Below are 27,195 nucleotides of genomic sequence, written 5' to 3'. Positions count from 1 at the left end.
TTTTTTTTTTTTTGCTCTTCCCCTTTATTTTCACTGAGAGCTACTTGATTTGATTCTAGACGGGTTTATGTTCGGCATCTTTCTGCACATGCATAGCATAAACCAGAAGGGGGGGGGGGGGATGGGGGGTTGTTTGATGTGGGTTATATTGGCGCTAAGGATCTGGATACCCGGGATAGAGATGATACATGACACACTGAACAGGTGGCTTTTATTACTAGCATTGAACTATTAATTACATGAGGTTAGGGACTGGTTTGTGTAGCAAGTGCAGCTTGGATTACGCTCCATGTTGACGAGGAGTTGGCGAAACAATTCTAATAATAGAGCTTGCTGAGCAGGTATCTGCTACCGCCAGGCAAATACACAATCTTGTCTAAGGGTGGCATGGTCCAAATCGGGTAGTGTGTGTAAAGTCTTCCAAAACTTCCTATGTCGAACTCCAAGTACCTTGTTATTTTTGACACATTGAATCTCCATTCACGGGTCCCGCTCTCTCCCCTCGTCTCATTTCCGTCCAATGGATGACATGATGAGACCAGGGGGTGATAGTTTTCGGCAGCTTACAGATGGCATTGTACCTTTCGTCGTGCTAGTGCTGATTTGCCCGTCTTTATAAACCGCTGCGTTTGGCAAGTATTCTTCCCCTCGTGCCTGTTTGTTTCTTTCTCCCTCGCCGCAAAACAGACGGCCTCTGACTATATGAGATCTTAACCGACATTAACGTTCTCTCCGCATCAGTTCAATGGGTAATTAAGCAAGCTCCTCAGAGTGCCCTAAGTGCTGTTAAAGCGGATGTAACCCTCTTCTTTTCCTATAGCAGCATCGATCTAGCATGCGTCTACCTAGTCGAAGAATCTCTTACCACTCGTACTCCACATTATCCATAAACGCGTCATACTTCAAGTAGCGATTACATGACAGTCGAGTAGTCACAGGCTTTGTCCTGCAATTTGTCTGAGTGGTCCTAGGGAGCACTTAGAACTTTTTCCAAAGAAGTTCCCCAGCTGTTGGCTTCAGCCAGTTGATCAAGTTGCGAGTAATTACTAAAGGATTGCGGTGCTGGAATCCGTCTGTCAGGCGGCGAGCGTTTCTTGGCCAAAGGGCACTCTGCTAATTATGCACCGTCCTTGCATCAGCAGAAAGTGACCGTAACGTCCACGACGACTTCACGGCTTTTTTTGTTTCCAGTCTGGCCCCTAGACTTCAGCTTAAGTAATTACTCGGCAAGCTTCACGCCACGCAACCAGATTCCCGCGCTTAGCGTTACGCCATTGCCGATTCCAAAGACCTTCTCCAACCGCAGACTCGGCGCCCGGAGGACCTCGTCGAGTGGCACCTCGACCGAGCCGGTCTCGTGCTCGGCATTCATCAGCGTGAGCTTCACCGGCGGCGCACCGTTGACCATGCCGGCCTTAAGGGGAACCTGGAACGCCTGGTCGAACGAGGGGTTCTCGATGTCCGTGCCGGGCGCGTCCGTCTTGATGGCGGTCCGGAACGTCTGCTCGCCCCAGTCAACCCTGACGCTGGGCTTGAGCTCCTCGCGGCGGCCCTTGAGCCCGCGGACGGCGGCGACCAGGACGCTCAGCAGCCCCAGCACCGCCTCCGGTTCCGACCCCGACAGGCTCGCCGGGTCGGGCACGAACCGGTAGAACTCGGCGCTGACCGCCAGCCGCCCGGCCGTCTCCTCGCCCTTGTGCACCAGCCGCAGCTCCTGCCTGCCGCCGGCGAGGAGGAGCTGCTTGACCGTGGCGGTGGCGATGCCAATGTCGTCGTCGCTCGCCGTGTCTTCGTCCTTGACGTCCAGCTCGATCGCCTGCTCGTGGTCGGTCACGAGGAAGTTGTGCGTCTCGCGCCATTCCGGGTGACGCGAGTTCTTGACCGTCTTGGTGCGCCACTCGGGCTCGGCCGAGAGGTTGACGGTGGCGAAGCAGTCGGGCACGTCGTGGACCAGCCTCTTGAGGAGGTTCTTGGTCTCGCCGGCGTCCTCGCCCAAGTTGGAGCCCGACTCGACCGTCAGCCGAAGCACGCCGAGCGGGTGCTGGTACGTCTTGAACCAGTCGTTGGCCGCGTCCAGCTTTACCAGGAACCGGTTCGGCAGCACGGCCATAGAGGAGATGATGTCGATGATGACCTTGCGCAAGGCCTTGTCGATGACCCCGAGGCTGGCGATGCCGGCCGCGTCGGTGTAGGTCATCTTCAGACTCGGCTTGTTGATGAAGGCGATTTGGAGGGCGCCGACCTGGGAAAAAAAGGGGGGGCAATTGCTGTTTAGCGGTTCTGCACACGCCGTAGAAAGCAACACGCGGCAAGGTTACGAAGGGTGGAAACGTACACAAGGTAGGACATTCGTCAAGGGGCACAGCAGAACAGACAACCGGCCATACAGCTTGACGTGCTCGACCCCCTATGACCGCGTTAGAGATAAATATTCAGGTAGCGAACGATCTCATTCTGGCAGACCCATAAACGGGAGCCACGGCTTACAATCTTGGGCGTCATCTTCCCATCCAACTCAATGTCGCAGGCACCATCCCACGAGAGATCCAGGTCCAGCTTGATCCCGCCGTTCTCGGTGCTGTGGACGTCGACCTTGTCCAAGTGCACGGGGACATGGCCGAGGTCAATCTTGACGAAGCGTAGCGTGTCCAGGGGCGAAGGCAGCATCGAATCGAGCATGGGCTCCACGCTCTGCTTGATGGTGTCGGCGACCGCGACAGCCAGGTTGGGCCACAATTGCTTGACGAGATCATTGAGAAACCCTAAAGTAAGTATTGGCGGAACAAGTCACGTCAGCAACGGCTGGGCTCGAGGCGTCGAGAGCACGGGGAAGATGTGTTAATTACCGGGCGACTCGGGCCCGCCGGAGGCCGTCAGGGTCTGGACGAGTGAAGACATCGTTAAATGCCACGCACGGAGTACTACTGTTTATTTTTATTTTTATTTTTTGTCAGTGATTGTACAGATCGAAAAAAAAAGGACGGTAGGGGAGGGAGCGGGCGAGAAAAAGTAGCTCTTCGCTGGGTTTATACCGCAAGCTCAGGTTCCCCGCTCAGGGCCACCAGGTAAAATGAGCCTACTAAGACTAACGGATGTACATACAGTACGTACAAGTCATCTGAGGTGACTTGCGCGAGGAGTGGAACTTGAGCCCATCACGGCGGGGTATTTGGCCGCAATCAATCACGAGCACAAGCGTCTTGGCTTGTTTGACCCCTCGCGCCTCAGTGATGTCATGTTTCACCCTGTAATATAGATACGGGGCAGTAATAAGCGAACAGCTGCATTGCGGCCTGATGGCAAGATATCAAACCACCCCGTTTGTATACGAACCTACCAATGTATAGGGGCAGGGCGGGTGCTTGGCTTTTCATCTGAACATGATTCCAATTTTCCTTTGCCTGTCCCGAGCAAGCTAGAATGAGGGGAGCAACCTACCCAGGTACCCTTACCTTTTGGACTAATCAGCGAAGATAGGTGGAGCTGAATAAATAGTGTCTCCGCGTACCAAGTTCCAAGTTGTGTAATTACGGATTACGTGCGCACCTACTATACGGACCTAGAGCGAGATATCTAGAACAACGCCATGAGTAGTTACCCTTAGAAATATAACGGCACCTATGCGCTGAAAACCCTCGGGGTTTGAATCACGTAGATACAGAATGCTGATCTGAATGACTGTTGATGTTACCAAGCGCCAAGGGCCAAGCGTGACCGTGACACACTACGCAGAAGCAGGCCTCGACGCGTCACAGTTTCTTTTTAGGACGAATTTAGAGGTTATTGGTGCTTTTTCATTTTAAAACAAACATATAATTACGGTTGAGCTAGGCCACAGTAGAGTTGATATCATGAGATTTTGGAGATCAACCCAATATCGATGAAACGCTTTGAGTTCCCGGAAGGAGGTATGCATTGGATTTGGAACTGACCGGGTTTTAGGGCCCTGGTGTCGGGGCTGGCGTCACCGGAGGAGTCAGCTTGACAGGCGAGGTGTCCGTTGGTACGCCTCTGGGCATTGATGTGAGACCAGAATGCTCTTCCCAACCCTCCAGGTGTTTGTTATTTTGGAGTACAACTTACTCGCATGCGCTGGACTTCGATATGACCTCGCCAACAGGAGTATACCCTAAACAGCCATAGCATTGGCACACCTAGCATCCATGTCAGCGTCATACCCGGGGCGTGCTGTCAAGAAGCCGGTAGGCATACTCCGATTCTCCCACCCGAGATGCACTTGAAGATCTCTTCGGCTCCCTTTGGGTTGAGGAAGCAGGCCGTGTTGTCCATTATCTCTTTGCAATAGTCATTGCCGTTGATGTCGCAAGGGCCGTAGTCAATTGCTTGCGGAGCAGCGATTGCCACGGGTGCTAGAAGCAGCGAGATGATACCGGACGAGAAATGCATGGTTGAAGTCTCAGAGGACGAACAATCTGGACAGTGTCGATGCAGCGGCTTCTCTCAGGTGAAACAGATGAATGAGGAATGGGGACCTTGTTAAAGAATTCGGATTGTTATGGCTGTGCTTCAAAAGTAAATATATCCCCGTGCTAAGAGATATTGCCTCCCCCTCATCTCAATATGAGTTTTATTGGACATGTTACCAACACATATATTAGGTTTGGGAAATATCCGTTCCAATACGACGCCATCTAGTTTATACGAGCTCCTGCCGGCATATCATATCATAGCTTTGAGTCGCAACATGTTCCTCCCGTTCGAGAACGCCTCGGTCCATGTTTTGTTTCCCAGACGGAGATTTCCAAAACCGCAGTGTTTTATTGTGGCCTTTCCTAAACAACGTATTTAACGTCAGAGCAGGCATGGAATGCCGATTGTTCAGAATTCTTTCTGTTTCAGCGTCCCTAAGAAAAGAAGGACCTGTAAGACACGGTATGGAATCTAGAGATATGTATGTATAATTATACATACATTCCGCGCTTGAAGGCTTCTCTTGGTGGTTCGCTTTGACAATCCGGGATTCAGGAGCTGTACGCACACTCACACTGTAGTTTTTCCCTGGTCTAGGCACAATGCCTCATCCATTACTCCGTATGACCGGCGTGCTTCCCGTGTTCCATCAACCGGGACGCGGCCTGCTGGTCGGTCAAGGGGGGCCTTCAAGTAGGTCCGATACCGGGGTTAGGGTTAGTACGTTAAACCTTGGTCTAATTAATTAGTTATTGAGCACACGCCGCGAAACGCGAAAGGCGACTCGTTGAATCAAGATTAATTATAATAAACCCAAAGCATCACAACAGCATGACGACGCGTAGAAGCGCCCGCATTGCTGCACAAAACCAGAAGGATTCCAGAGCTAGTCCGGAATCACAGCAAAATGGCGCATCCGGCGAGTCTGACGATTTCGAGGATGCGCTCCCCTCGGCAGATTCAGATGTGGACACGAGCGATTCCTACAGTAATAGTATTATTCGGCCGGTCAAGCGCAGGAGAACACAGCCCCGGAAAGGTCAAGGTCTGAGTTCTGTCATTAATACGCGCAAAACTACGGGCACCACTCCTAGGCGCGCCCGGGTCGAAGCGCTTCCCGTTGCTCCTCCCGCAACAACAACAGCGCCGGGGTCCACCCGCCCTCATTCCCCATCCTACCACCGCCCCCTCCTGCTCTCATCGCGCTCGGCCCGCGCCGCCCTGCTCTCGTGGTTCGGCACGGTCGCGGAGGCGCGGGACATGCCGTGGCGCCGGCCGTTCCGCCCGCCCTCGGCGCTGTCGCGGGCCGAACTGGCCAGGCGCGCCTACGAGGTCTGGATCTCCGAGGTGATGCTGCAGCAGACCCGCGTGCGCACCGTCGTCGCCTACTGGTCCCGCTGGATGGCCCGCTGGCCCACCGTCCGCGACCTCGCCGCCGCCTCCGAGGCCGACGTCCTGGCCGCCTGGCAGGGGCTCGGCTACTACTCGCGCGCCCGCAGGGTGCTCCAAGCCGCCCGCGCCGTCTGCGCCGCCGACCCGGACGGCCTGCTGCCCGGCACCGTCGACCGGCTGATGGCGCTGCCCGGGCTCGGCAGGTACACGGCCGGGGCGGTCGCCGCCATCGTGTTCGGCGTCCCCGCGCCCATGGTGGACGGGAACGTCCTGAGGGTGCTGAGCAGGCAGATGGGCCTGCTGGCGGACGTCAAGGGGGACAAGCGGGTCGTGGACATGCTGTGGCGGGCTGCTGAGGAGTTGATGGAGGCCGTGGCCGCGGACGGCGACGAGGTCGGGGCCCACGGGCAAGCGCTTATGGAGCTGGGGAGCACGGTATGCGCGTCGAAGCCCAATTGCGCCGCCTGTCCGATCACGAGCACTTGCCGAGCCTATTCGGAGGGCGTCGCGCTGGCCGAGACCGGGCGGTGTGCGATAGAAGGGGAGGCGGTTTTGGAGGACGTCGAGGATCTCTGCGCCATCTGCGCCCCTTTCGATGAAGCCGTGGGAGGGGAGGACGAGGAAGCAGCCGAGGATTGGCGACCGCCGCCATCATCGCCGGGGAATGGTGATGGGAAATTGTCTCGCTTCTTCGCGGGAAAAGAAGAGAAACGGGGCCCCAAGTCGCCAGCGGGAGGTCGAGGTCAGGGAGGACTCGACCCCCGCACGCTGACGTCCGCTGTCAACCATGCAAGAAAGTTCCCCCTCAGGAAACCCAAGAAGAAGGTACCCCTGGAAGACATCCTCGTCTGCGCCATTCGCCGCGTCTCGGACGGGCGGTTCCTCATCCACCAAAGACCGGACAAGGGACTCTTGGCTGGATTGTGGGAGCTCCCTAGTCACCCATTGCTAGACAAGAGGACTCCTAAGACCCGGAGAACGGAGGCAGTCGAATATGTTACGGAGCTGCTAGGTAACAGGGACAAGGCCGTGAAGCACGTGGCAGAGCTCGGCATCGTGCCTTGGCTTTTTTCTCACCTCAAACTCCACATGCACGTCCACCTCTTCGAAGTGGAAGATATTGACCCGCTGTCTGGCCAGGGGACTCGGGCGCGGTGGGCCACAACTAGCGAGATCGACGCCGAATCCATGGGAACTGGCATGAAGAAATGCTGGTCGCTTGTGAAAGAGAGGATGGGATAATTAAGGAGGAAGATCTCTCGTTCAAGGGACACCTTCCGGCGTGATAATATAATAATAATACCTTATACCCTACAGAATAGACTTGTGCATGCCTCGGGTCGCGTGAAAGACGAGCTAGAGAAGACTACCCCCCCTTCATGCCAGGGCCCCGAACAAGCGACATTATAAGCTTTCAGCGTCCTATCTATATCCACCTTATAATACATACTTGCGGTCTTGATCCACTAGGATAATAACGATAAGATCTCGTATGCGAAAGGTGATCTAGCTCACTTGTGCAGTTCGACCACGAGTAGCGTATGGCAGCTCTGGTTAATTATCGAATAGTTAACGACGAATTACGGAAACGCGGAACAGTTCATCCGTGGACGGGAGTAACGTCCAGTGTCCGATTATCCTACAAGAATTTCCTGGTTGACTTGGAGACCTCGCTAAAACGGTGATATGTGTCATGGCAGTGGTTATCCCGCTGGACAATGGTCTCCCAGCGTTCAGTGGTCTTCTCCCGCCAGTGTGAACTGGCACCCTTGCCCCGGTTGCTCCGGCCCACAAAGGCTTTCATGTCGCCGTCCAAGGAGACTCTCCCCCCGGGGGATGTGTTTGTGCGCGGCGGGGCTTGTTGATGCCAGGTTGGCGCCTCCTCCGGTGCCGGGTCGGCGAGTTCGTTGTCGCCCGAGTATGCCTCGGAGGGAGACTCAATCCCAAAAGGCCCGTCTTGCAGCCAGTCGACACCAGCTAAGGCCCTGATCTCACCAAGCTGCGGTACGATGGGTGGAGAGCCCAGATCATAATAGAGCCCAGCGGCATCGACTCCCGCCATCTTCGTGCCGGACCTCGCCTGCACATCCCGGTTTGCCTTGCCTTCCGCGCGCCGCCTTAACAACCTCTCCCTCTGCATTCGAGCCTCCGCCTCCATCCTGATCGCCTCCTCTACTCGCCTCCTCTCACGCTCCTCCCGTTCCTCGAGCAAGAGCTTTCTGGCGGCCTCGCTGATGATGGACTCCTCGATCGCCCTGGCCACCGCCGCCTCCTCCAGCTCTTTTGCCCGTCTCAGCGCCGCCGCCCGGTTCTCCATCTCCGCCTGGACCTCCCGTTCTACCTCCTCCCGCAGCGCCCTCTCCCGCTCCCTCTCCCGTTCGCGCTCTCTTTCCCTCACTGTTATCTCCTCCTCGATCCGCGCCTTCAGCCGCTGCCGCTCCTGCTCCCGCATAGCCATCTCCCGCCTCACCTCCCTCTCGATCCGCTCCCTCTCGGCCTTCTCCCCCCCGAACCGACTTTTCTCCCCCTCCGCCCTCGCGTTTTCTCTCTCCTTCTCCCTCACCCTCGCCTTCGCATCCCTAAATGATTTCTCCATCCTCATCTGCTCCCGTACGGCCTCCTGTTCCCTTTCGAGATTTCCAGCTGTGCTTCTGTCATATTCATTATCTGACAGGTTACCAACCGTTGTCTTTGCAGTGGTGGTGGTTTTAGTGGCGGTGGTCTTGGTCGTGGTCGTAGCAGTCGTACGGGTGTGCGTGCGGGTGTTAGCTGGGTTCGGCGAGGGGAGGTCTGCCCGGTTTAAGGTGGTGTGTCTGTTGCAGTTGTTCCGGTCGTCGTCGCCGTTGTTATTGTTATTGTTGTCGTTGTCTACGTGAACCACCTTGCGGATCTGGACGTCTTCGAAGAGCCAGGTGTCCAGGGGTGGCTTCAGCGGGGTGGCGGCGCCGTCGCGGGGGATGTGCATGCTGTGGCCGAAGACGTTAGCTCACCGACGGTAGGCTCAGAGCGATGGAATAATGGTAAGGTCACGTTATAGACGTGTTTGAGAATCCTCGTGAGTGGATAAGGGTAGTTGTTGGCACAGACTTGGGAGAGGGGCACGCAGTGGACGGGCGTGCAGTGCGTGTTGACGGCTTACACCGGCCACGGCGGCCGTGTCTTCGATGACGGCGGCGACGGTGATGCTTTGCAGCAGGTGGAACGAGCCAAAACAAGTTGCGGTTTCCCGGTGGTCGGGAACAGATAAGTCCCATCTGCTGTTGGATATGCTGCGGTGCTAGTTGAACGATGTTTGAGGAGGGATGGTCTGTTCCTAAAATAACAAACAAGTTCCCTGCCTACTCCTAGAGCGTTTCGCAGATTGGTTGATTACTTCTCCATCTTGATCAAACTACAACCTTAGAGAGGACTTTTCTGCCGAGTAAGAAAATGATGTTTGTTTAAGCTCCTCATCTTTGCAGAGGGGATTGTCTTAGACATGCCGCACTTACAAAGAGGGTATCCAATCAATCATCGCAGTGCCGCTTTCTGACTGTAACTCCAAGGATACTACTCCTTTGTTCACCCTTCTTAGCTCTCTTTGTGAGTGGATTAACACACCAGGAACCATATCTGCTTGGATGCCTGCTCCATATCCGAGACATCAACGCTTGCTTTGCTCTTCGGATGTTTACGTGAAGCATCCCGCCCTGCATTGGTTCAACTTCTGCATTGGTGCAAGAAGAGTAGGTGTGGTGTGAAAGAGAAACGTGAACACCAAGACATTGACTAAGGGTAATCGTTGGACTGACATAAAAGAGCTTTGTACCAGACCGCTGCATCACTGGCAGCTGAACCTATTGCTTCCTTCCATATCCAATGATGCTCTTCGGGAGGTGTCCTCTAGTGTCGTACAGGATATCAACGAACTGGATATTATCCGAGTTGCACATTAAACTGTTTTGGTCCTGTGCCGTAGGGTGTCATGTGCTAAAGACGACTTCGCCTGATTTCGGGAAGAGAGTAAAGTGCTAATGTCTCGGCAACATACTTCGGTTTTTTGTTTGCCCCTGAGCCATGTGTGTCATCATCCACTGGACAGCACGATACCAAATGCTGGCTCAAAGTTTCTGAACATCCAAGACCACAACGAAACATTCCACATCCATCTTTGGCTGGGGATCTGGACGAAGTTGGCTGTCAACCAAAATTTCGCCTCTTTCGGCTTGCTAATGATTTAGTGGCTTTCTACCATGTCTGGTTCCTAAAATTACAATGCTTAAGACTACAATGGCGCACCTGGTGTCGACTGTGGCCGCGTCATAGTTTGCTCTTTCGTTCCAGGAAGCTACTAAGAGGAAATAGAGTCAACCAGGTATGGGAAGAAAAAAAGAAACATCATCATCACTCGGATACCGGGAATCGAACCCGGAGCTGTTGAGAGGATTCACTGCTACGCAATGAGAGTCAACGATGTTGGCCATTACACCATACCCGATAACGGTGCTGTTGTTGAGGCAGGGCATGAAAGCGGGCTCTTGCAGTCATTGGGGTGGATGGACTACGAAAATGTTATACTCGAGGACGAAGCAGAAAAAAAGAACATCTGAACTCGGATACCGGGAATCGAACCCGGAGCTGTTGAGGGCTTCACTGCTGAGCAATGAGAGTCAACGATGTTGACCATTACACCATATCCGATGGTGTTGTTGGGGAGTTGGTGGTGAAAGTGGACCCTTGTGAAGGTAGAGTTTTTGCTGTGGGTCAGGGGTCATTCTTGTTTGCCAATTGACCAACCCTCATTTGCAGGTAAAGAAGCCTTAGTCTCCACCTGGATATTCTAGGTACTATAATCCGTATAGTTCCACATCTTGTCCCAGGTTGCTAGCTAGCTTAGTGGAAATTTGTAGGCCGGCTTAAGTGCCCTTATAACCTACTATCCTAATCATAGTTCCCTAACAGGAGCCGGTTTTCCGTTTTGGTTCTGATAAGTTTCCTTTTAACTAGCCACGTAACGGTATCCTTAGTTACTTTAAAGAGAGGAAGGGGTAAGGTATACCCGGTGGTTAGTACTAACTAATTAGTTCAGGACTACCACCTATCTCCCGACAGGTAGGGCCAAAACCCCTAGACATACTAATATGGCCAGACAGGAAGATAATCAATCAATTATAGTAGTAATTCTCTTTTAGCAATGCTCTTAATTATAGTAATACCTTCTCTTATACCTTCTCTTTTAGCCTCCTAGTAATGGTTATTATCTTCTATCCCTAGCATTACTACTATAGACTTATAGGCACGTCGCTTTTTAAACCTCCTAATATCCTTGATAATAGCTATATATAGAGACTCCTTCTTAACCCTAGATAGAGATAATGACTCGATATCCTCTTCCTACCTATCTTTACTATCTATAAAGTCAAATCTATTATCGTTACTATCGTCAATTAACATTATAGACATACCGCTAATCTATATCCTAGAACGTTTAGGGGATAGGAGTTTGACTTCTGACAACGGCTTCTTAGCTGACCAAGGGATTAGGACTTCTTTTCTATCTCTAAAGTCGAAAAATGCTAGTAGCTAACGCTCCTTCTAGTCTTAAATAGTTATTCCTTTCTATAGGGTAAACGGCTAGTTTAGTGGCGAGTTTAAGCGGCAAGGAGCCATTTGGCGGCCTATATACTAGCTGGTTCCTAGATTTGGTCGGTCAGAGGCATCGTATATAGGAAAGTGGTATAGGAAAGTGTAAATTAGGCTTATGGCAGTGGTTATATCTTCCTGTCCGGCTATATTGGTATGTCTAGGGGTTTTGGCCCCACCTGTCGGGAGACAGGTGGTAGTCCTGAACTAATTAGTCAGCAACTAACCACCGGGTATTTGGGAGTGGCCCTAACGTAGGTAGTCTGGTATACTTCCGTTTGTCTTTTCTTTTTCTTTTTCTGTTTCTTTTCTTTATAGTTCTCACGTCATTACACTGTCACTTTTATACGTCTTAGTGCTGGGATGCTGCAAGTTCAATTTTTCGGGGTATCTATCCCGGTTAGTTTCGGGAGAGGCTCCTGCAGCCAGAGTGCTTCCTCTCTCTCCTGGTCTTTTCAGACATCCGTGGGGCTTAGCATGTGGCCTGCCAGCTTTCTCTAGAACACGGGCATCCGACTTCCTCCCATCTTCTGCATTCATTGGACATGTCGGATCCTAAGCGCACAGCAGTATTGTTCGCACTCTCCAACTGGAACAGACGCAATGCCTAATAAATTCCAGGACCTCCATACTGTTGATGATGTCAGTTATCCCTACGTCTTTGAGCAGAATGCTACGGTCAACCTCAAGTCCGGCGGTGTAGTCCGCTGCAATATATATCGGCCCATGAAGGGCGGTCCTGTCCCGGTTTTGGTCACCTACGGTCCGTACGGCAAGGATATTCACTACAAGGAGTACCGAAGCCTCCCAAGAAGCAAGCACATAAAGACAACAAGCTGATGAACCAATTTAGCTTCAGCTCGAAATACTCCGAAGTGAATCCTCGTCATAAGTCCGCCCATTCCGCCTGGGAGACGCCCGATCCCGGCTTCTGGACCGAGCATGGCCTCGCCGTGGTACGCGCGGACGAGGTGGGCCTGGGCCAGTCTCCCGGGATGCTTGACACTATGTCGCGGGCGACTACGGACGCATTCGTTGACGTTGTCGAGTGGGCCGCTGAGCAGCCGTGGTCTTCAGGCAAGATTGGCCTCTTGGGCGTTAGCTACTACGCTGGAAGCCGTATGTGACGCTGTATGGCCTTTGGCGAGCCGTTTCTCGTCAGACCCTACTGTCGGCAACTGACACGGGACAGAATGGCGCGTAGCTGCCCGGAAACCTAAGGGACTCGCGGCAATCATCCCGTGGGAGGGAATGTCTGACTACTATCGAGATCGGTGCCGCCACGGCGGAATCCTGTCCAACGGTTTTATCAAATTCTGGTGGGATAGGCAGGTCGTCACAAACCAATATGGCCGCCCAGGCAGGGCCGCTTCAAACTGGGGGCCGGGTATTACGTCTCCATTTCTTTTTTCCCCTTACCTCTGATTGCTCTCTTTTATATCGAAGTCCTTTAGAATATCTTAGCAACCGTATGCAGGGTTGACATAAAAGCAGATACGATTGAAGGGGACCTCTCAGAAGAAGAGCTCGCCGCCAATCGCCGAGATCAGACTATCGACAACCGGAAGCACCGATTCCGCGACGAACCATACTACGCGTCCAAGGAGTACGACATGGGTGACATCGAAGTGCCCCTACTCTCTGTGGGCAACTGGGGTGGCATCCTGCTCCACCTCCGGGGCAACGTCGAGGGCTTTGTCCACGCCAGCTCCGAGTTCAAGTACCTCCGCATGATCACCGGCCGACACGACCTCCCTTTCTACTATGACGAAGAGGTCGAGGTGCAGCGCAGCTTTCTCGACGCCTTCCTCAGGGCCGAGGACCGTGTCGGCTGGTCGCAGCCCGGCACGGTCCGCCCCGTGAGTCTGGTCCTCCGCAAAGGCAACGTCGGCTTCAACAACCCCGAAGCAGAGAAGGCCTACCAGCGCCGCGAGGAGAACGAATGGCCCATCGCGCGCACCCGGTACACCCGCTACCACCTCACCCCGGATCTCACCATGCACGCCGACCCGGCCGGCACCATGCCCAAGAGGAACAAGCTGACCTACCACGCGCTGGGCACGATCGAAAACCCGCACTTTCTCCAGTTTGTGACACCTCCGTTCGAGCGCGAGACGGAGATCACGGGCCACGTCGTGGCGCATCTCAACGTGTCGGCCTCGCCCGACCCGTCCTGCCCCACCGTTCCCTCGGACATCGACCTGTTCCTGACGCTGCGCCACCTCGGCGCGGACGGTAACGGGATCTTGTACACAGGCACGGCGGGCGACCCCGTGCCGCTGACCAAGGGCTGGCTGCGGACGTCGCTGCGGCGGGTCAACGCGGCGCACCCCAGGCACCGCGACTGGCTCCCCCACCGGGACTACACCAGCCGCGACGTGCTGAGCGTCATACCCGGCGAGGTCTACGCGGTGGACGTGGAGGTGTGGCCGACGAACGTTGTCGTCGAGGGCGGAGGCCGGTTGGTGCTGGAGGTCAGCTCCGGGGACACGCAGGGGAGCGGCATCTTCTTGCACGATGATCCCGTGGATCGGTAAGATCTCTCTTGTTGAATGGGATTTCCTTAGTTCGTACTTCTTTGTGACAGAGATTTCGGAATGCTGACGTGTTTGCATCGACAGGTCACCCGAGGTATTCCAGGGGTTTAACCACATCCATTTCGGGCCGCAGTTTGAGAATTATGTCACCCTCCCGATCATACCTCCCAGGGAAGATTGATGGGCGTAGTAAAAGTGAAGATGGGAGGTAAATTCGGTGTCGTGGGGTTTTAGCTGTCGTGGGGTTTTAGCTGTCAACAAAGCTGAGGCAACGTTGTATGGGACTCGGTTTGAGCTAGAGACTTAAAGCAGAAGTAGTGCTATTGTCATGATAATACTATTAACCTTTGAATTTCTATTGTCAACAACTTAATTAATCCTCATACCCCCCCCCCTAGGGCTCACTTCTTCTTCCTTTTCTTATTTCTTATTTCTGTTTGGCAAGAATCCCTGATAGGATTTGCTACAGCTCGGTGGCTACAATCAGTACAGCTCAGAAAGGCTGCAAAGGTACGACACCATAGCGGTATTCGCGCCGTGGGCGGCACTCCTGGACCAACTGTTGCGGTCTGCAGAAGTAGGTGATAAAAGCGTTGATTATCCTAAGTACCAGAGGCACTCAGAGAAGCTGTCTAAATATATATTAACCCTAGCTCGTTATCCCCATTAGTAGGTTAGTCAGATCTGACCTATAGATAGCTAAATGCTATAACAGGTACTAAGGTTCGAAAGGAAAAATAACGACCTGTCATAACTTAGTAAATATAGTCTTTTGTCTATTATAATAGTCCTTATAATCGTTCCTCTATCCTATAGTCGTATCTATCTGCTTATCTGTTAGTCCTTCTTACTACCTGCCGGGCCTAGGTTATCTAGGAATACGGATAATGTTAATAGGTACTCTTGCTATAGGTACGTAAGAGTCCTGGCCCTAGCTTAGGTATCCCTGGCTAGGGTATGGTTACTATAGAGCGTGCTAGCGGCCCTCTTATACGAGGGGCTCTCTTATATTAGCGTTTCTAGCCATAGTCGTTTCTGGCTAGTGGTTATAGGCAGCGGGTATATAACTAGGTAGGTAATTAAACTAGGAGGGGTGCTAGCCTTTATAGTAGCTAGTAGTAGCTAAGCTATAGGTAGCTATATTCTAGGAGCCCTCTATAGTATAGTAGCTAATATAGTATATTTATTAAGTTAGGTAACTATACCTTTGAGCTATTATAGCTTTTTATTTATACCTTTCTTTTAGTTAAGGGTAGCTATATAGCTATTATTTATAGCCGTCGAAGTCTCCTATAACTGCTTAAGCTCTTCCTTAATCTAGTTAAAGGCTTTGGTAATACTATTAGTAGCCTTATCTTACCTTTAAACTATAGTCTAAGCTAGCTTAAGAAGGTTAGCCTTAGTAGCTAGTTACTAGCGTTTAGTAAAGTCCTTATTAGCCTTATTATCTTTAGTTATACCCTAGGTAATAATGACTTATATAGGTATAGGCTATATGACCTAGTAGCTAGGCAGGCTATGATATAAGTAGCTAAGCTTAAATAGGTAGCTGTTAACTAGAGTATTACTATCTCCCTTAGGTATATAGATATAAGCTATTAATAGTTCCTTAGGCTTAGGTATACTAGTAGGTACTATACTAGTAGTATAGTACATCCTATATATAGTCTTTAGTTTCCTTTTAAGGCTGTATATAGCCGGGTTGGCCCTAAAAGAGTCACTGCCGGCCTTTTTATAGTAGCGGCAGATCTAGTAGTAGGTACGGATAAGTATATCCTTATTACCGCGATACTCCTAGCAGGCACAAGTAAGGCAATCTTTAATAGGCCTAATTGATATACTTGTAGATAGGTATAGTAGGCCGGACTTAATGACCCTAGTGCTAGTAAAGGGGTCGAACTCTATACTTATAAGGGTGTTTTCTACCTCCTTAAGGCTATCGAAGACAATATAGGCATCGTTAAATCTAGCCTATGATTTGGCCTCTTTGTTATCATTAGGGTCCCTCTTACTCCTATAGACAAACCTGCCGGTAGGTACCTTATACTAAGTATACCTAGTTAATGTAACAGGCTAGGGTATAGGCTTAGGTAGGTAGAGTATTAGGTCTAGCTATAGCAAGGCTTAGGATGTCAAAGCGGTAGTAATAGTATCTATAGTTTTAGTAATGACTAATATATCCTTGTCGTTATAGTGCTTAGTACCCTATTATATAGTTATAGGTAGGCTAGTAAGCGTATATAGGTATACGGTTATATCCTTAGTAGTAGCGTTAGTAGAGCCGGAGTCTTAGTAGTTCTACTCCAGTTAAGCTATATTCGATTTATAGGATAGGTAGTTAGTAGGCTCGAGCGTTAAAATTGCCTAGTGTATAGTTAGGGGCGTTAGCGGCCTCTTCTTATTCACTATATCCTATACCTTAGTAATAGTAAACTTGATTAACAATGGTAAGGTCGGCCTATTATCTTAGTCTACTAGCTTATTAGAGCTATTAGTAGCTAGTTCTTTATACTTACGTACCTTATATAGGTTAATTAGTACCTATCTAGTTACATTAATACGTTAGCTATATATAACTATATAGTTACCTTCTATTTTGTATACTATATTACTATTAATAGTATAAGGCTAAAATCTTCTCTATAGGTTTAAGGTCTCGTAGTGCTTAGTAAAGAATAGTACCGGTATAATATAGTAGATCTTAGCCTTAGTAGCCTTATATAGGTTAACTATGACCGTAGTACTAGTAATAATGCTAAAGAGTATAGCCTTTATCTTGCTATTAACTCTAATAAAGGTAAATCTAGCCTCTAGGCAAGGGATCTTAGTAGCATTGTCCTTATCTATACTATAGAAGGTCTTATAGTTAGCTATAGTCATTTACTCTCCCTAGGACTAGCGGCTATTAATAAAGTAATATATAGCTAGGAAGCAAACTACGTTATACTTACTAGCGCTAGTATAGACCATGTTAACGACATTGCCTAGGACTTAGGCTATAGCACCTATACTACTATCGTAGCATTATTCGACAATAGCATCGTCTGGTAATTACAGGTATAGAGGGCCGAAAGTGTCATATATACCGGTTTGATCGTTAGTAACGGCTAGAGGAGGTATATACTATGGGTTATTCTAGAGTATAGTAAGGTCTTCGCCCTCGGAATCGAAGTGTAAAGTCATATCCTTATAGCGTACTCGGACTAGGCTACCTATCACTAGGTCATTCCGAACCTCTTCCTCGTTACCTATAGCGGTAGCAAAGCCTATACCGCTCTTAAGGAAGGTATCTATATAGTCAAGGACCTCCTAGATGACCCTATTATCCGGGCTATTATTCTCGCTTATAGGGCCTAAATATACGCCCTATATAGGTATCGGTATAGGCTATGCCTGGCTAGCTACCTTAGTGCCTATGGCTGACGGTGCCCTTCGCGGATTGATAAGCGTAAATATAATAGTAGTAGTGTCGGTTAACTCTGCTACTACCGATTACGGTATAGGCGTATCTTACTAGCTAGCCGTAGGCTTATTTCCCTAAGCTAGGCTTATAGCTATAAGGCCTTTAGTACCTTTAGTAGCCTTCTTATCGCTCTTCCTAGCTCTGCTCCTAGATTTAGCTATAATGGTTATAGCTAGGTAGTTCTAGGTCGATAAAACTTAGCTAAAATCGCTAAACTTGGTAGTTTCTTACATACGCGATGGAATAAGTAAAAAGGAGTAGGAAAACAAACTCTAGAGCCTCCTTTTAATAGAAATGACGATATATAGGCTATAGGAGATAGCTATATAGTAGGGGTTAATAGAAAAGGCTAGGTTAAAGGGTCTAGTAATTAGAAAAGAAGATAATTATAGAAGAAGTTATAGGAAATTGAAGAGGTTTAAAGAGGTAGGAAATAGTAGGAAATCTAGGGTTCTTATAATTTAGGGTAGGGCTTTAAAGATAGGATGAAAAGTGCCTGAATAAGAGGGGTGTTTAGCCTTACTAACCGGAATGGGTAGGCTGTTTAGCCCTATTAATTAAATAGGTAGCTATTTAATAGGTTAGCCAAGCTAGGTATATAGTTTAGAGTAGTGGTTAAAGCCTTATCTGTAATAAGTAGTAGAATTAAAGCAAATATAGTAGGTAAAGGATAGGTTTAAAGGGAGTAGTAATAGGCTTTCTAATGTTAAACTAGATTCTAGGATATCCTATTAAAGGTATACGCCCCTAGGCGCTATTTGGCCTCTTTCTAGCTAGAAATGACGCCTTAGCCCTTCTACTTAGGCGGCCGGCCTTGTTTTCTTCTAGGTGGTGGTTAAATCTGACGGTAATTCTTATATTCCTAGATTAGTTTACTAGCTATAGCTTCGAGTTCGCTTTTTGGAAGCTACTAGTCGTCCTTTACGTCGAATCTAAGCCAACGGACAAGGTATTCTACCTTCGGGCGCTTCTTTCTACGTACCTGATGGTTAACGATCTTCTTAATCTTCTAGTATTCCTTGCTGTTAACTAGAATTGGCTATAGTAGAGGAGCGGTCCTTTTAAACGGATCGGGACCTTGTTTAACGTAGTAAAGCTAGGTAATGGATATAACTAGGTAGACTTTCTAGGATTTAGGAAAATCTAACTTGTATGCCAATTTTCCTATCCTCTATTTAATCTTAAATGGTCTCACCCTCTAGGCTAACTACTTCCTATTAGGTTTGCTAGGTAGGTAGTAGCCTTTGTATAGATATAGCTAGATAGTGTCTCTAACCTCGAATTTAGTAGGTATATATCTCTAGTCATACTATAACTTGGCTATGGCTACGGCTCGGTTAATTATTTTGCTAGCTTTGGCCTAGTATTACTTACATAGGATTTCCAAAGCTTCTTATCCGCTAGATTTAGCAGTCCTCTTACTAAGGATATCTAGGACTAAGTATAGCTTAAACCTATATATTAGCTCATTCGGTAACCTTCTAATACTAGTAACTAGGGTGTTATTAAGGTAGTGCTATAGAGCAGGAAGGATTTCGACCTATAAGCGGTTAGAATTGGCCGTAAAGTTCATTCTAAGTATAATTTCTACCGTCTAGTTTATTCGTTCGGACTAGCCATCGGTCTATAGGTGGTAGGCTATAGAAAATAGTAGCTTGGTTCTTAGTAGTAAGAATATTTCCTTCTATAGGTCGGATGTGAACTTAGGGTCACGATCGCTAATGATCTAGGTAGGTATACCCTAGTTAGTAAACATCTAGGTCCTTAGAAGAACGGTTGCCTATTCCTTGGCCATATATGTCTGGCGGCCTACCACTAGTAGCTTCTTCTTACTAAACTTGTATATTATAGTATAGAGCGTATCTGCTAGGGCGTAGCCTTCGAGTGACTAAAGGGTCTTAATAGTCGGTGCTAGTAGCAAGTTAGTAATGAAGTCTATAGCTACTATATAGTATAGTATCGGCTAGGTCCGAATTAGCTAGAGTTCTCCTAGTGGTAGGTTCTAGTTAGTCAAGTTTACCTAGTATACCTTATAGTGCTATACGAACTTTGAAATTTTCTAAGCCTTCTTATAGAAATAGATGGCTATAAGCTTATTAATTATCTCATTTTTACTAAAATAGTATATATTATTATAAACGATTTGAAGGATTAGGTTAATAGAGCTTTCCGGTAGGTAAAGTCTCCTAGTACTATTAAAGTTAATATAGAAAAGTAGCCTGTTTGTCAATTCGAAAAGTCCTATAGATAATTTTGGCTGTCTACGTTTCCTAACCCTATTCTAGTCATTTCTAACTAGGTCCTCCTTGCTTTCATAGAGTATATAGTAGATAGGTCTATACTTATAGTCCTTAGGATAGCTAGCAATGATCTTAGCTCTAAACTTGTCATTAAGCACTAGTTCTATAATAGTTATGTCTGCTATAAAGATACCCTTATCCTAGTACTCGCTCTAGATATCTCTAAGTTCGTTAGCCGGACTATCCTTGACCTTTAGATCCTTCTATTCCTATATAGGTAGTCTTAATAGTATGTTAGGTATGATATTTAAGGTTCCTAGGATATAGAAAATATTAAGGTTAAACCTAGATAGGTAATTGGTAGCGTTAGCTAGCTTAAGGTTAGCCTTAGCTAGATCTATCGTAATTAAGGACGTATACTTTATAATCCCTTTTGTAGGGGTATAATTAATAAGGATATTGACTAAATGCCTATTTAATTAGATTATCCTTCTAAGCTTCCTAATTACCTAGACAAGTATAGTAATCTCTACCTTGGTAGATCCATGGCATTTTTCCACGTTAATAGTCGCTTGTAATATAAATAGGATAGGCTATACCTCGCTTATAGGAATGTCCCTACTAGGAATTTTCTCTCTATCCTAGTCGCCCTTAAGTTAGAAGGTAATAACGCTATAGCTATTACGGTAGGCATCTAACTTTAGAAATAGTAGCTTTTCTAGGCAGTAGTGATAGAGAAACTCCTAGTTATATAAGTGTTCCTATAGTAGTTAGAAAGATTCGAGTTCCTCCTTAGTTAGGGTGAATTTGACGGTAGATATGACTACTTTCCGGGTACGTTTAGCTTTCCTAGGGTTTAATTTTCCTTCCTTCCAGGCTGCTACTATTAGTGCCGTCTTCCGGGCTTAGAGTGGCCTTACTTTAGCGTTAAACTATAGAATGCCTTTCTTAAGCTATCTAGCTATCTCGAGGTAGTGCTCTAAGCTATCGAGGGTGTCTAGGAACTTTAGCTTTTTAAAGGTAGCAATATAGTCGTTAGTTTTAGTAATGCCTTTGCCATTTATGATATACCTAAGGAGTCTTATAGCTAGGTATCCTATAAAGGATTTGGTAGTGCTAATATAGATATAGGCCTTGTTAAGGATTTTGTAAATAGTATATAGGTATTCTAGGTATTCCTCTTCTGTTTTGCTAAAGATAATAATATCGTTGATATATACCCTGATGAAATGGTAGTGTTTAAGGAAAAGTCTATCTATATAGCGTTATATAAATATAGGTACGTTTTTGAAACCTATAAGTACTATATTAGATTTCTCTAGGCCGTAGTGGCTTATAACTACTATATAGTCATTATGCTCTTTAGCGATTAGTAACTAGTAAAAGAATCCTAAGATATCTAGGGCTATAAAGAACTTATTACTAATTATAGCGGCTATAATGTTATCCTAGTTAGGTAAGGGGTAAACATCTGGAATTATAATTATATTTAGTAATTATAGGTTAATTATACTTCGGCTCTTCCTAATTTCTATTCCTAGCTTCTTAATAACCTTCCTCTATACGATAAATGCTAGGTATATAATAGAGGTTAGTTTATCTATAAAAGTAAATCTACTAGATGCCTAGAGCTAGTTATAATACTTATCTAGAGCCTTACGATCTTTAAGCCCTATTAGGTATAGTCTAACTATATAGACTTACTTTTACTAACCATTAACTAGGTTAATCCATATCTTTTAGTTTTCTAGCATTAGTACGATTCCCCTATTATAGTAAAGGTTATATTTATCGAGAAGTTCCTTTATCTTAAGCGCGAACTCAGGATTTACATTAGTAATGCTAATACTATCCTTGCTTTTAATGGCTAGGATGTTGTTAGGTTTCTTAATACCGTAAGATAGGGTATAAAAGTTAACTCTGTTTAGCGGCTAAAGATCCTAGCTATTGTCGCTAATGTCTTCTTAGTAGTATGCTTACTAGGCCTCTTCTAGCTTTTCCTTTAGCTCTTACTCGGTAATTCCTTCCTAGACCTTAGTCTATATATCCTCTATATCGCTCGTATTAACCTAGGCAGTAGTGTCCTCCCTATGGTATTCTAAGAGGTAGCTAATCTTATCTCCTTTCTAGATGACTATAGGGATATTAGTATTATTTCTAACGATAGCTACTAGGGGTATACGCCGATTAATTATAGCATCCTAGACTCTGTCTCGGCTGGTAGTAAAGTAGAAGCACTTGTCCTCTAGGGTAGTATTAGGTAATAGGATAAAGTAAGTCTCGACTATCTAGGTGGAGTATATAGGAATGACTGTGTACTAGATAGTGGTAACCTTCTAAGAGATAGGCTTAAGGTTCTTCTTTACGATGTCCCTATAGACCTTTATATTTGCTAGTAATCTAAAGGTATAGATACCCTTAATAAAGTTAATCTTAATACCGTAAGCCGTTATAAAGTCAGTACCTAGGAGTATTTTTAGAGTAAGTTCGTCAATGACATTAGCTATAATATAGATATATCTATCGATTAGTATGTTCTTAGCCTCCCCTAGGATATAGAAGTTAAATTCGACCTATTTGCTAATCCTAGTCTTTAAATTGACTCCCTTAAAGGTATAGGGTTTGCCCTTAATCTATTAGGGATTCTTTACCTATTAGGTAATCTATATCTGGTTAACTAGGTTAGTTAAACTGTCTATGTCGAAATAAATGTCTATAGTTTGATCCCCTAGGTTAGCTCGAACCGGAATACGTAGGTAAGATGTTTTCCTTAGCTAGTAGAAGGGTATTTCTATACTTAGGTTAGCTTTTACTACTTAACTAGGTTCGAAGGAAAGGAGTATAGTTTCCTATTCCTATTCCTCGGGCAGTTCTAATAGTATAATCGTTCCTTCTACGAAGTCCCGTTCTATCTAGGGAAGGTCTTCCTTCTTTAGTAGTTCTAGTAATCGTAGTTTCTTCCTATAATTCTAGCGTAAGTGACGGTATAGCGCTCTTTGGCCTATAAATGACTATCTATAGAGCCTATAGACATTACTGTCTTCCTAGATATAGTCTCCCTTGATAATATTAAGGAAGTATACCTCTCTATCGCTACTATCTCTATTAGTCTTAGATTTGTAGTTACTAATTAGAAGATAACCGGTAGCTTTAAGCTCCTTATATTCTACTTTAGCTCTCTTATCCTTACTAGATACTACTACGGTATTATAATAGTAGTAGGTACTATCCTTATTAATATACTTCTAGCTATAGCGATGAAATCGTTAGAAGTAGGGATTCTATTTGCTATATCTGCCCTTCTCCTAGGGTCTAGTACCCTAAGAATAGTTACCCTTACCTTAGTTATTATAGTCTTTTAGGTAAGGTTCCTAGTTATAGCTTTAGTATTACTCTCTTTATAGAAGATACCTACATTTCCATTCCTTTCTCTACCTATAGCGGTCGGACTAGTACTATTAGCCTTAATTACCCTATCTTAGCTTAATATGTAACTAGTTAGCTTAATCTTTAGAAGCGCTATTACTATTACTATTACTACCGCTTAGTCCTTTAGAGGTATCTTTAATATTAAATGTAGCGGCTTTCCGTGCCCTTCTTTCGGCCTTAAGCTCTTTAGAGAGTACCTCCTGTTTTTCGGTGACCTAAAGGAGGTATTAGTTAAGTATATTCGTTTCCTATAGCTTAGGATAGAGCTTACAAAGTACTAGGGTTATTACTAACTAAAGTCTAGTTAGAAGCTAGTAGTTTGTCTTATCTCCCTAGACTTAGGTATCATAGAAAAGGTCTATCGTGAATTTATAGATAGATTTACCTATAATAAGGTTATCTTTAGTATAACTTTTCTAAACTAGCTATTAGCCTACCTAATTAAACTAGATATTAAATTATTCTTTAATTCTTTAAAGCTATATCTTTATATTTAAGTAAAAAGTCTCTTTCTTAATAGGGAATAGTTACTATTTATATTACTATGGAGCTAATCTATGGAATAATACCTATAGGTTATTCTATAAGAGGAGTTCCTTAGAAACGTTTCCTTTAATTATATTATAGATACGCTCGATCTAAAGGTTAATATCTATATAATAATAGATCTTCTTATAATAGAAGATTAGCTAGCTATTAGTAATCTTTTGGTTAGTATCTAGCTAAAGTAAGCTAATATTAGTAATCTTCTATACCTAATTAGCGGCCAGTTATAGCAATATATATACTAGCTATAGCTAAAGGGAACTAATATCTATTAATTTGATTATAATATTCTATAAGAGTTCGATTATAGCCTATTAAAGTAATCTTATAATTATCTCCTTAGTTAAATCTAATAGTAAGAAAGGTATATATAATCCTTCTATTAGATAGGCTATTAGCTAAAGGGTTTAAAAAGACCTTTATTAAGGTTCTTCCCTTTTTAAAAGCTCCTTTAATATATTAGTTATAATTATAGTTTAGATAATTCCAATAGATCTACTTAATACCTAATTACCTTATTAACTTAGACCTATTAGGTTTAACTTAGACCTTAATATCTCTAGTAACTCTAGTAAGCTAATAGGTAAAGTTATCCTTTATAAGGCTATTTCTAATAATATAATAAATTATTAAACTAGGCTATTAGGACTTAGCATTTTTAAGGTCTTTAAAGGTCCCCTAAGTTAGGATTCCTCTTAAACTTATACTTCTAGTATAGTTCTTACTTCTAATAGTAATAGTAAAATAAGCGCCTAGTCTAAAAGCTAGGGAAGGCGCTTAATAAAGCGGTTTACAAGTCCCTTTAATATATACTTATCAAGATTCTATAACTTTAGGTAATCTTCGTCGATCAGGTAATTATTAAAGTCTTATATATAAGCTAAATACTAATTAGCCTCCTTAAGGGATACCACTAACTCGAGGATTCGAAGTTCCGTTAGAGTAAGCCTTTAAATCTAACGCTAGTAGGCGTTTCTAATGACAAAGCGGTAGGTCTAACGTGCTTATCGTAATTCGGGCTCGTTTATCGGATCTTAATAGAGTTACTATTACCGTCGTATCTAACTATTTAAGCGTCTACTTAAGCAGAGGGATATAATCGCTTACCTAGGTAAATAGTCTCCTATAGTATTTAAACGCTTACGATTAGTAATAAGATTACAGATTCGAACCGGTAATAGGCACCACTTGCTATAGCTCGGTAGCTATAATTAGTATAGCTTAGAAAGGCTATAAAGGTACGATACTATAGCGGTATTTGCGCTATAGGTGGTACTCCTAGATTAACTGTTACGGTCTGTAGAAGTAGGTGATAAAAGCGTTGATTGTCCTAAGTGCCAGAGGCACTCAGAGAAGCTGTCTAAATACATGTTGACCCTGGCTTGTTATCCCTGTTGGTAGGTTAGTCAGATCTGACCTATAGATAGCCAAATGCTGTAATAGGATTAGTTCTGAATAACCTGGGACAGACCCTCTTGCGTGCTCGCTGCTTGATCTGCAATCTTGCTTGCCTTTACCGTTCTGCAGGGTGGTGAGACAGCGGAATAACCTACCGAGAGCGAGCCGGAACAGAGGTATGTTACTTAGAGCGCCTAACGGGAAGAGACTTGAGTATTGAAAACAACGCACTTGAATCAGTGTCGGTGGATTGTCGATCAACATTCAGAAAGAACAGGGAGAGATAGAGTCTTTAAATCTAGTGCGAGCTACCAGAGCTCGAGCTAAAGCCAAAATCTAAGTCTACGGCATCCTTATCTTCCAGTCTCGAACCTAGATAATCAATACCCAGTATTTCCTCATCCACCTCGCCGTGCCAAAGTGCAGCAGGACAGGCAAAGCTTAGAAGTTGGCTGGGTTGGCTCCGTTGAAAATCCTGCCCTGGATATTGTTGAAGAGAGCCTCAAGCAGTTGCAACTCAGCAAGGTGGATTATGTTTCCATTCGCGTCCGCATCCCAGTAGTTGAGGGTGAAGGCCCGGGTCGTGTCGATGATCCTTCCGTTGACGTGCCGTTGGTTCGGCATGTTAACCGGGCGAATGCGTCCATCGATCTCGTCGTCCCAGGGCTGGCCGTTATCCTTGAGCATTTTCAGGCCCTGTCCCCTAGGAAAAGGGTTGAACGGATCCCACATGAAAGGCATCCATTTCATGCCTATGGCTAGGATCAGGAAGACCTCGCGATCCGGATGGGCCGCATTCAACCGCGTTACTGCCTCGCCAAGCACGTTGTGCCATCCGTGCGGTTTCAGATGGGTCGGTGCCTTACACTCGATCCAGAGAATATCCCGCTCGATGGCAGTCGGCCGCTGGCCCGCCGCTTGCTGGACGTTGTGGATTCTGACAACGATAACGTCGGGCTTGTGCTCGGGCGGATCGCGCGCCGAGCCGCGATAGGCCTCGCGTTCGATCGAGTAGCGCGGAGCTGTTGCCGTGGCACCACGTTCGGGGAAGTACGGGCGCGGAATCTTTTCCCAGGCGTGCCAGACCACGTCTTCGTATGCGTAGTTATCGCCCTTGTCGGCAATCTTGCTGATCTTGAGAGCGGCTGCCTCTTGGATATCGTAGAAGTGATTGGCTGCCATTCTGAAGACTCTTGAGACGAGCGGTCAAGAACAATGTGGAGTTACTTGCTGCAGAGAAACAAAGAATATGAAGAAGCAGTCCAGTTGCGTTGATAGACGCCGAGTTCATGAGTCTGACGAGGACTGAACCGAACATATCACTCCCTCATATACCCATCATTGTCCACTAATTACAGTTCCAACGTACAGCACAAGGACTAGTACTACTAATTTTAGGAATTGCTTATCCATGTTTTAGCCATGTTTTGCATGTCAAGATGCTTCTGATTTTCTCTTGTCAAAACAACAACCAAAGAGGCGAGGCAACTTTGCCTCACACCGGCGACCATACGGCGAAGCCTTGTAAGCCGAGTCTGACAGCCTGCCACGCTTCGTATCACACTTGTGTTACCCACAAACACCCTTTAGTGTTCGAATGTGGCAAACTCGAAGGGGCCGGTATGAAACGTCCACGCCGGACATCCACCGTAGTCTTGTCCTAGAGGCCAGCCCAGGTTGGGGGATAATCAGTATTACTACCACTATTAATAGATGGCAACACAGGCCAGTTGAACCTTGAACCTGAAACAGAGGTAAGGCGACAAGTTTCGAACACCGATCCTCCTTCTTTCTTTCGTTAATGTTTCCTGGTGGCCCTTAGAGCCGGCCGAACTCTTGGCGAGTTGCATGACTTCTTCCTCACTGGGGGCTCTACTTATACGGAGTACTTTAAGGCTCTAATCACTCTCGCTACTCGTGCCTACTCCAACCGAACTACTGACTTGCTTTCTCATATTTTCGGGACCAACACCAACTTGTGATCGAATCTTCACCCTCGCTCTTTGCAACGTCATCACATACAGTATTCTACAACCTTTATCGCCCTTCGCTGAATATAAGATCCATCATGCTCTCCACGAAGAAGCGCACCACGGCCCAACAGCCTGCTGCTCCAGCAGCATCTAAGACTAAGACT

At 46.5% G+C, this 27,195-nt stretch overlaps 7 protein-coding genes and 2 non-coding genes across 9 annotated transcripts; 2 read left to right on the top strand and 7 right to left on the bottom strand.

Annotated features, from left to right (window-relative positions):
- Window positions 1-1,054: 1,054 nt before the first annotated feature.
- Window positions 1,055-3,145, bottom strand: MYCTH_2309630 (uncharacterized protein). The gene is made up of 4 exons (XM_003665630.1): window positions 2,847-3,145; window positions 2,488-2,762; window positions 2,336-2,407; window positions 1,055-2,242 (listed from the first exon to the last, which is right to left on the bottom strand). Exons 1-4 carry the CDS (start codon window positions 2,896-2,898, stop codon window positions 1,220-1,222), a joined length of 1,422 nt encoding a protein of 473 aa, XP_003665678.1. The 5' UTR covers window positions 2,899-3,145; the 3' UTR covers window positions 1,055-1,219.
- A 793-nt stretch (window positions 3,146-3,938) lies between these two features.
- Window positions 3,939-4,407, bottom strand: MYCTH_2129532 (uncharacterized protein; the record flags this gene model as incomplete). The annotated part of the gene is made up of 3 exons (XM_003665629.1): window positions 3,939-4,011; window positions 4,084-4,154; window positions 4,213-4,407. 3 exons carry the CDS (start codon window positions 4,405-4,407, stop codon window positions 3,939-3,941), a joined length of 339 nt encoding a protein of 112 aa, XP_003665677.1.
- A 1,179-nt stretch (window positions 4,408-5,586) lies between these two features.
- On the top strand, window positions 5,587-7,056 carry MYCTH_2027194 (DNA glycosylase-like protein; the record flags this gene model as incomplete). The annotated part of the gene is made up of 1 exon (XM_003665628.1): window positions 5,587-7,056. A coding segment is annotated over one exon (1,470 nt), but the record flags the coding sequence as incomplete, so codon positions are not given.
- Window positions 7,057-7,462: 406 nt separating this feature from the next.
- Window positions 7,463-8,788, bottom strand: MYCTH_2112504 (uncharacterized protein; the record flags this gene model as incomplete). The annotated part of the gene is made up of 1 exon (XM_003665627.1): window positions 7,463-8,788. The coding sequence occupies one exon, from the start codon at window positions 8,786-8,788 to the stop codon at window positions 7,463-7,465; it is 1,326 nt and encodes a 441-aa protein (XP_003665675.1).
- A 1,421-nt stretch (window positions 8,789-10,209) lies between these two features.
- On the bottom strand, window positions 10,210-10,300 carry MYCTH_t145. The gene has a single exon. It is a non-coding gene; the product is annotated as a tRNA-Glu (tRNA).
- A 113-nt stretch (window positions 10,301-10,413) lies between these two features.
- On the bottom strand, window positions 10,414-10,503 carry MYCTH_t144. The gene has a single exon. It is a non-coding gene; the product is annotated as a tRNA-Glu (tRNA).
- Window positions 10,504-11,773: 1,270 nt separating this feature from the next.
- On the top strand, window positions 11,774-14,346 carry MYCTH_2309629 (uncharacterized protein). The gene is made up of 4 exons (XM_003665626.1): window positions 11,774-12,239; window positions 12,299-12,564; window positions 12,638-12,832; window positions 12,940-14,346. Exons 1-4 carry the CDS (start codon window positions 12,049-12,051, stop codon window positions 13,980-13,982), a joined length of 1,695 nt encoding a protein of 564 aa, XP_003665674.1. The 5' UTR covers window positions 11,774-12,048; the 3' UTR covers window positions 13,983-14,346.
- A 6,292-nt stretch (window positions 14,347-20,638) lies between these two features.
- Window positions 20,639-20,914, bottom strand: MYCTH_2066192 (uncharacterized protein; the record flags this gene model as incomplete). The annotated part of the gene is made up of 1 exon (XM_003665625.1): window positions 20,639-20,914. A coding segment is annotated over one exon (276 nt), but the record flags the coding sequence as incomplete, so codon positions are not given.
- A 4,396-nt stretch (window positions 20,915-25,310) lies between these two features.
- On the bottom strand, window positions 25,311-26,344 carry MYCTH_2309625 (uncharacterized protein). The gene has a single exon (XM_003665624.1). The coding sequence runs from the start codon at window positions 26,238-26,240 to the stop codon at window positions 25,500-25,502; it is 741 nt and encodes a 246-aa protein (XP_003665672.1). The 5' UTR covers window positions 26,241-26,344; the 3' UTR covers window positions 25,311-25,499.
- Window positions 26,345-27,195: the final 851 nt, after the last annotated feature.

Source organism: Thermothelomyces thermophilus, chromosome 5, assembly GCF_000226095.1.
Source record: "Thermothelomyces thermophilus ATCC 42464 chromosome 5, complete sequence".
NCBI classification, from domain to species: domain Eukaryota; kingdom Fungi; phylum Ascomycota; class Sordariomycetes; order Sordariales; family Chaetomiaceae; genus Thermothelomyces; species Thermothelomyces thermophilus.
The sequence above is the reverse complement of the archived record's forward strand: the minus strand, read 5'-3'. Positions and strand labels throughout refer to the sequence as shown.

Bases quoted from the DNA above. Each gene is read 5' to 3' on its own strand.
- MYCTH_2309629 (XM_003665626.1), top strand. From the start codon at position 12,049: ATGCCTAATAAATTCCAGGACCTCCATACTGTTGATGATGTCAGTTAT. The intron at 12,240-12,298 runs GTACCGAAGCCT...GAACCAATTTAG, and splicing joins AAGGATATTCACTACAAGGA to CTTCAGCTCGAAATACTCCG. The intron at 12,565-12,637 runs GTATGTGACGCT...GACACGGGACAG, and splicing joins TAGCTACTACGCTGGAAGCC to AATGGCGCGTAGCTGCCCGG.
- MYCTH_2309630 (XM_003665630.1), bottom strand. From the start codon at position 2,898: ATGTCTTCACTCGTCCAGACCCTGACGGCCTCCGGCGGGCCCGAGTCG. The intron at 2,408-2,487 runs GTAAGCCGTGGC...ACGCGGTCATAG, and splicing joins GGAAGATGACGCCCAAGATT to GGGGTCGAGCACGTCAAGCT. The intron at 2,243-2,335 runs GTACGTTTCCAC...TTTTTTTCCCAG, and splicing joins TGACGAATGTCCTACCTTGT to GTCGGCGCCCTCCAAATCGC.
- MYCTH_2309625 (XM_003665624.1), bottom strand. From the start codon at position 26,240: ATGGCAGCCAATCACTTCTACGATATCCAAGAGGCAGCCGCTCTCAAG.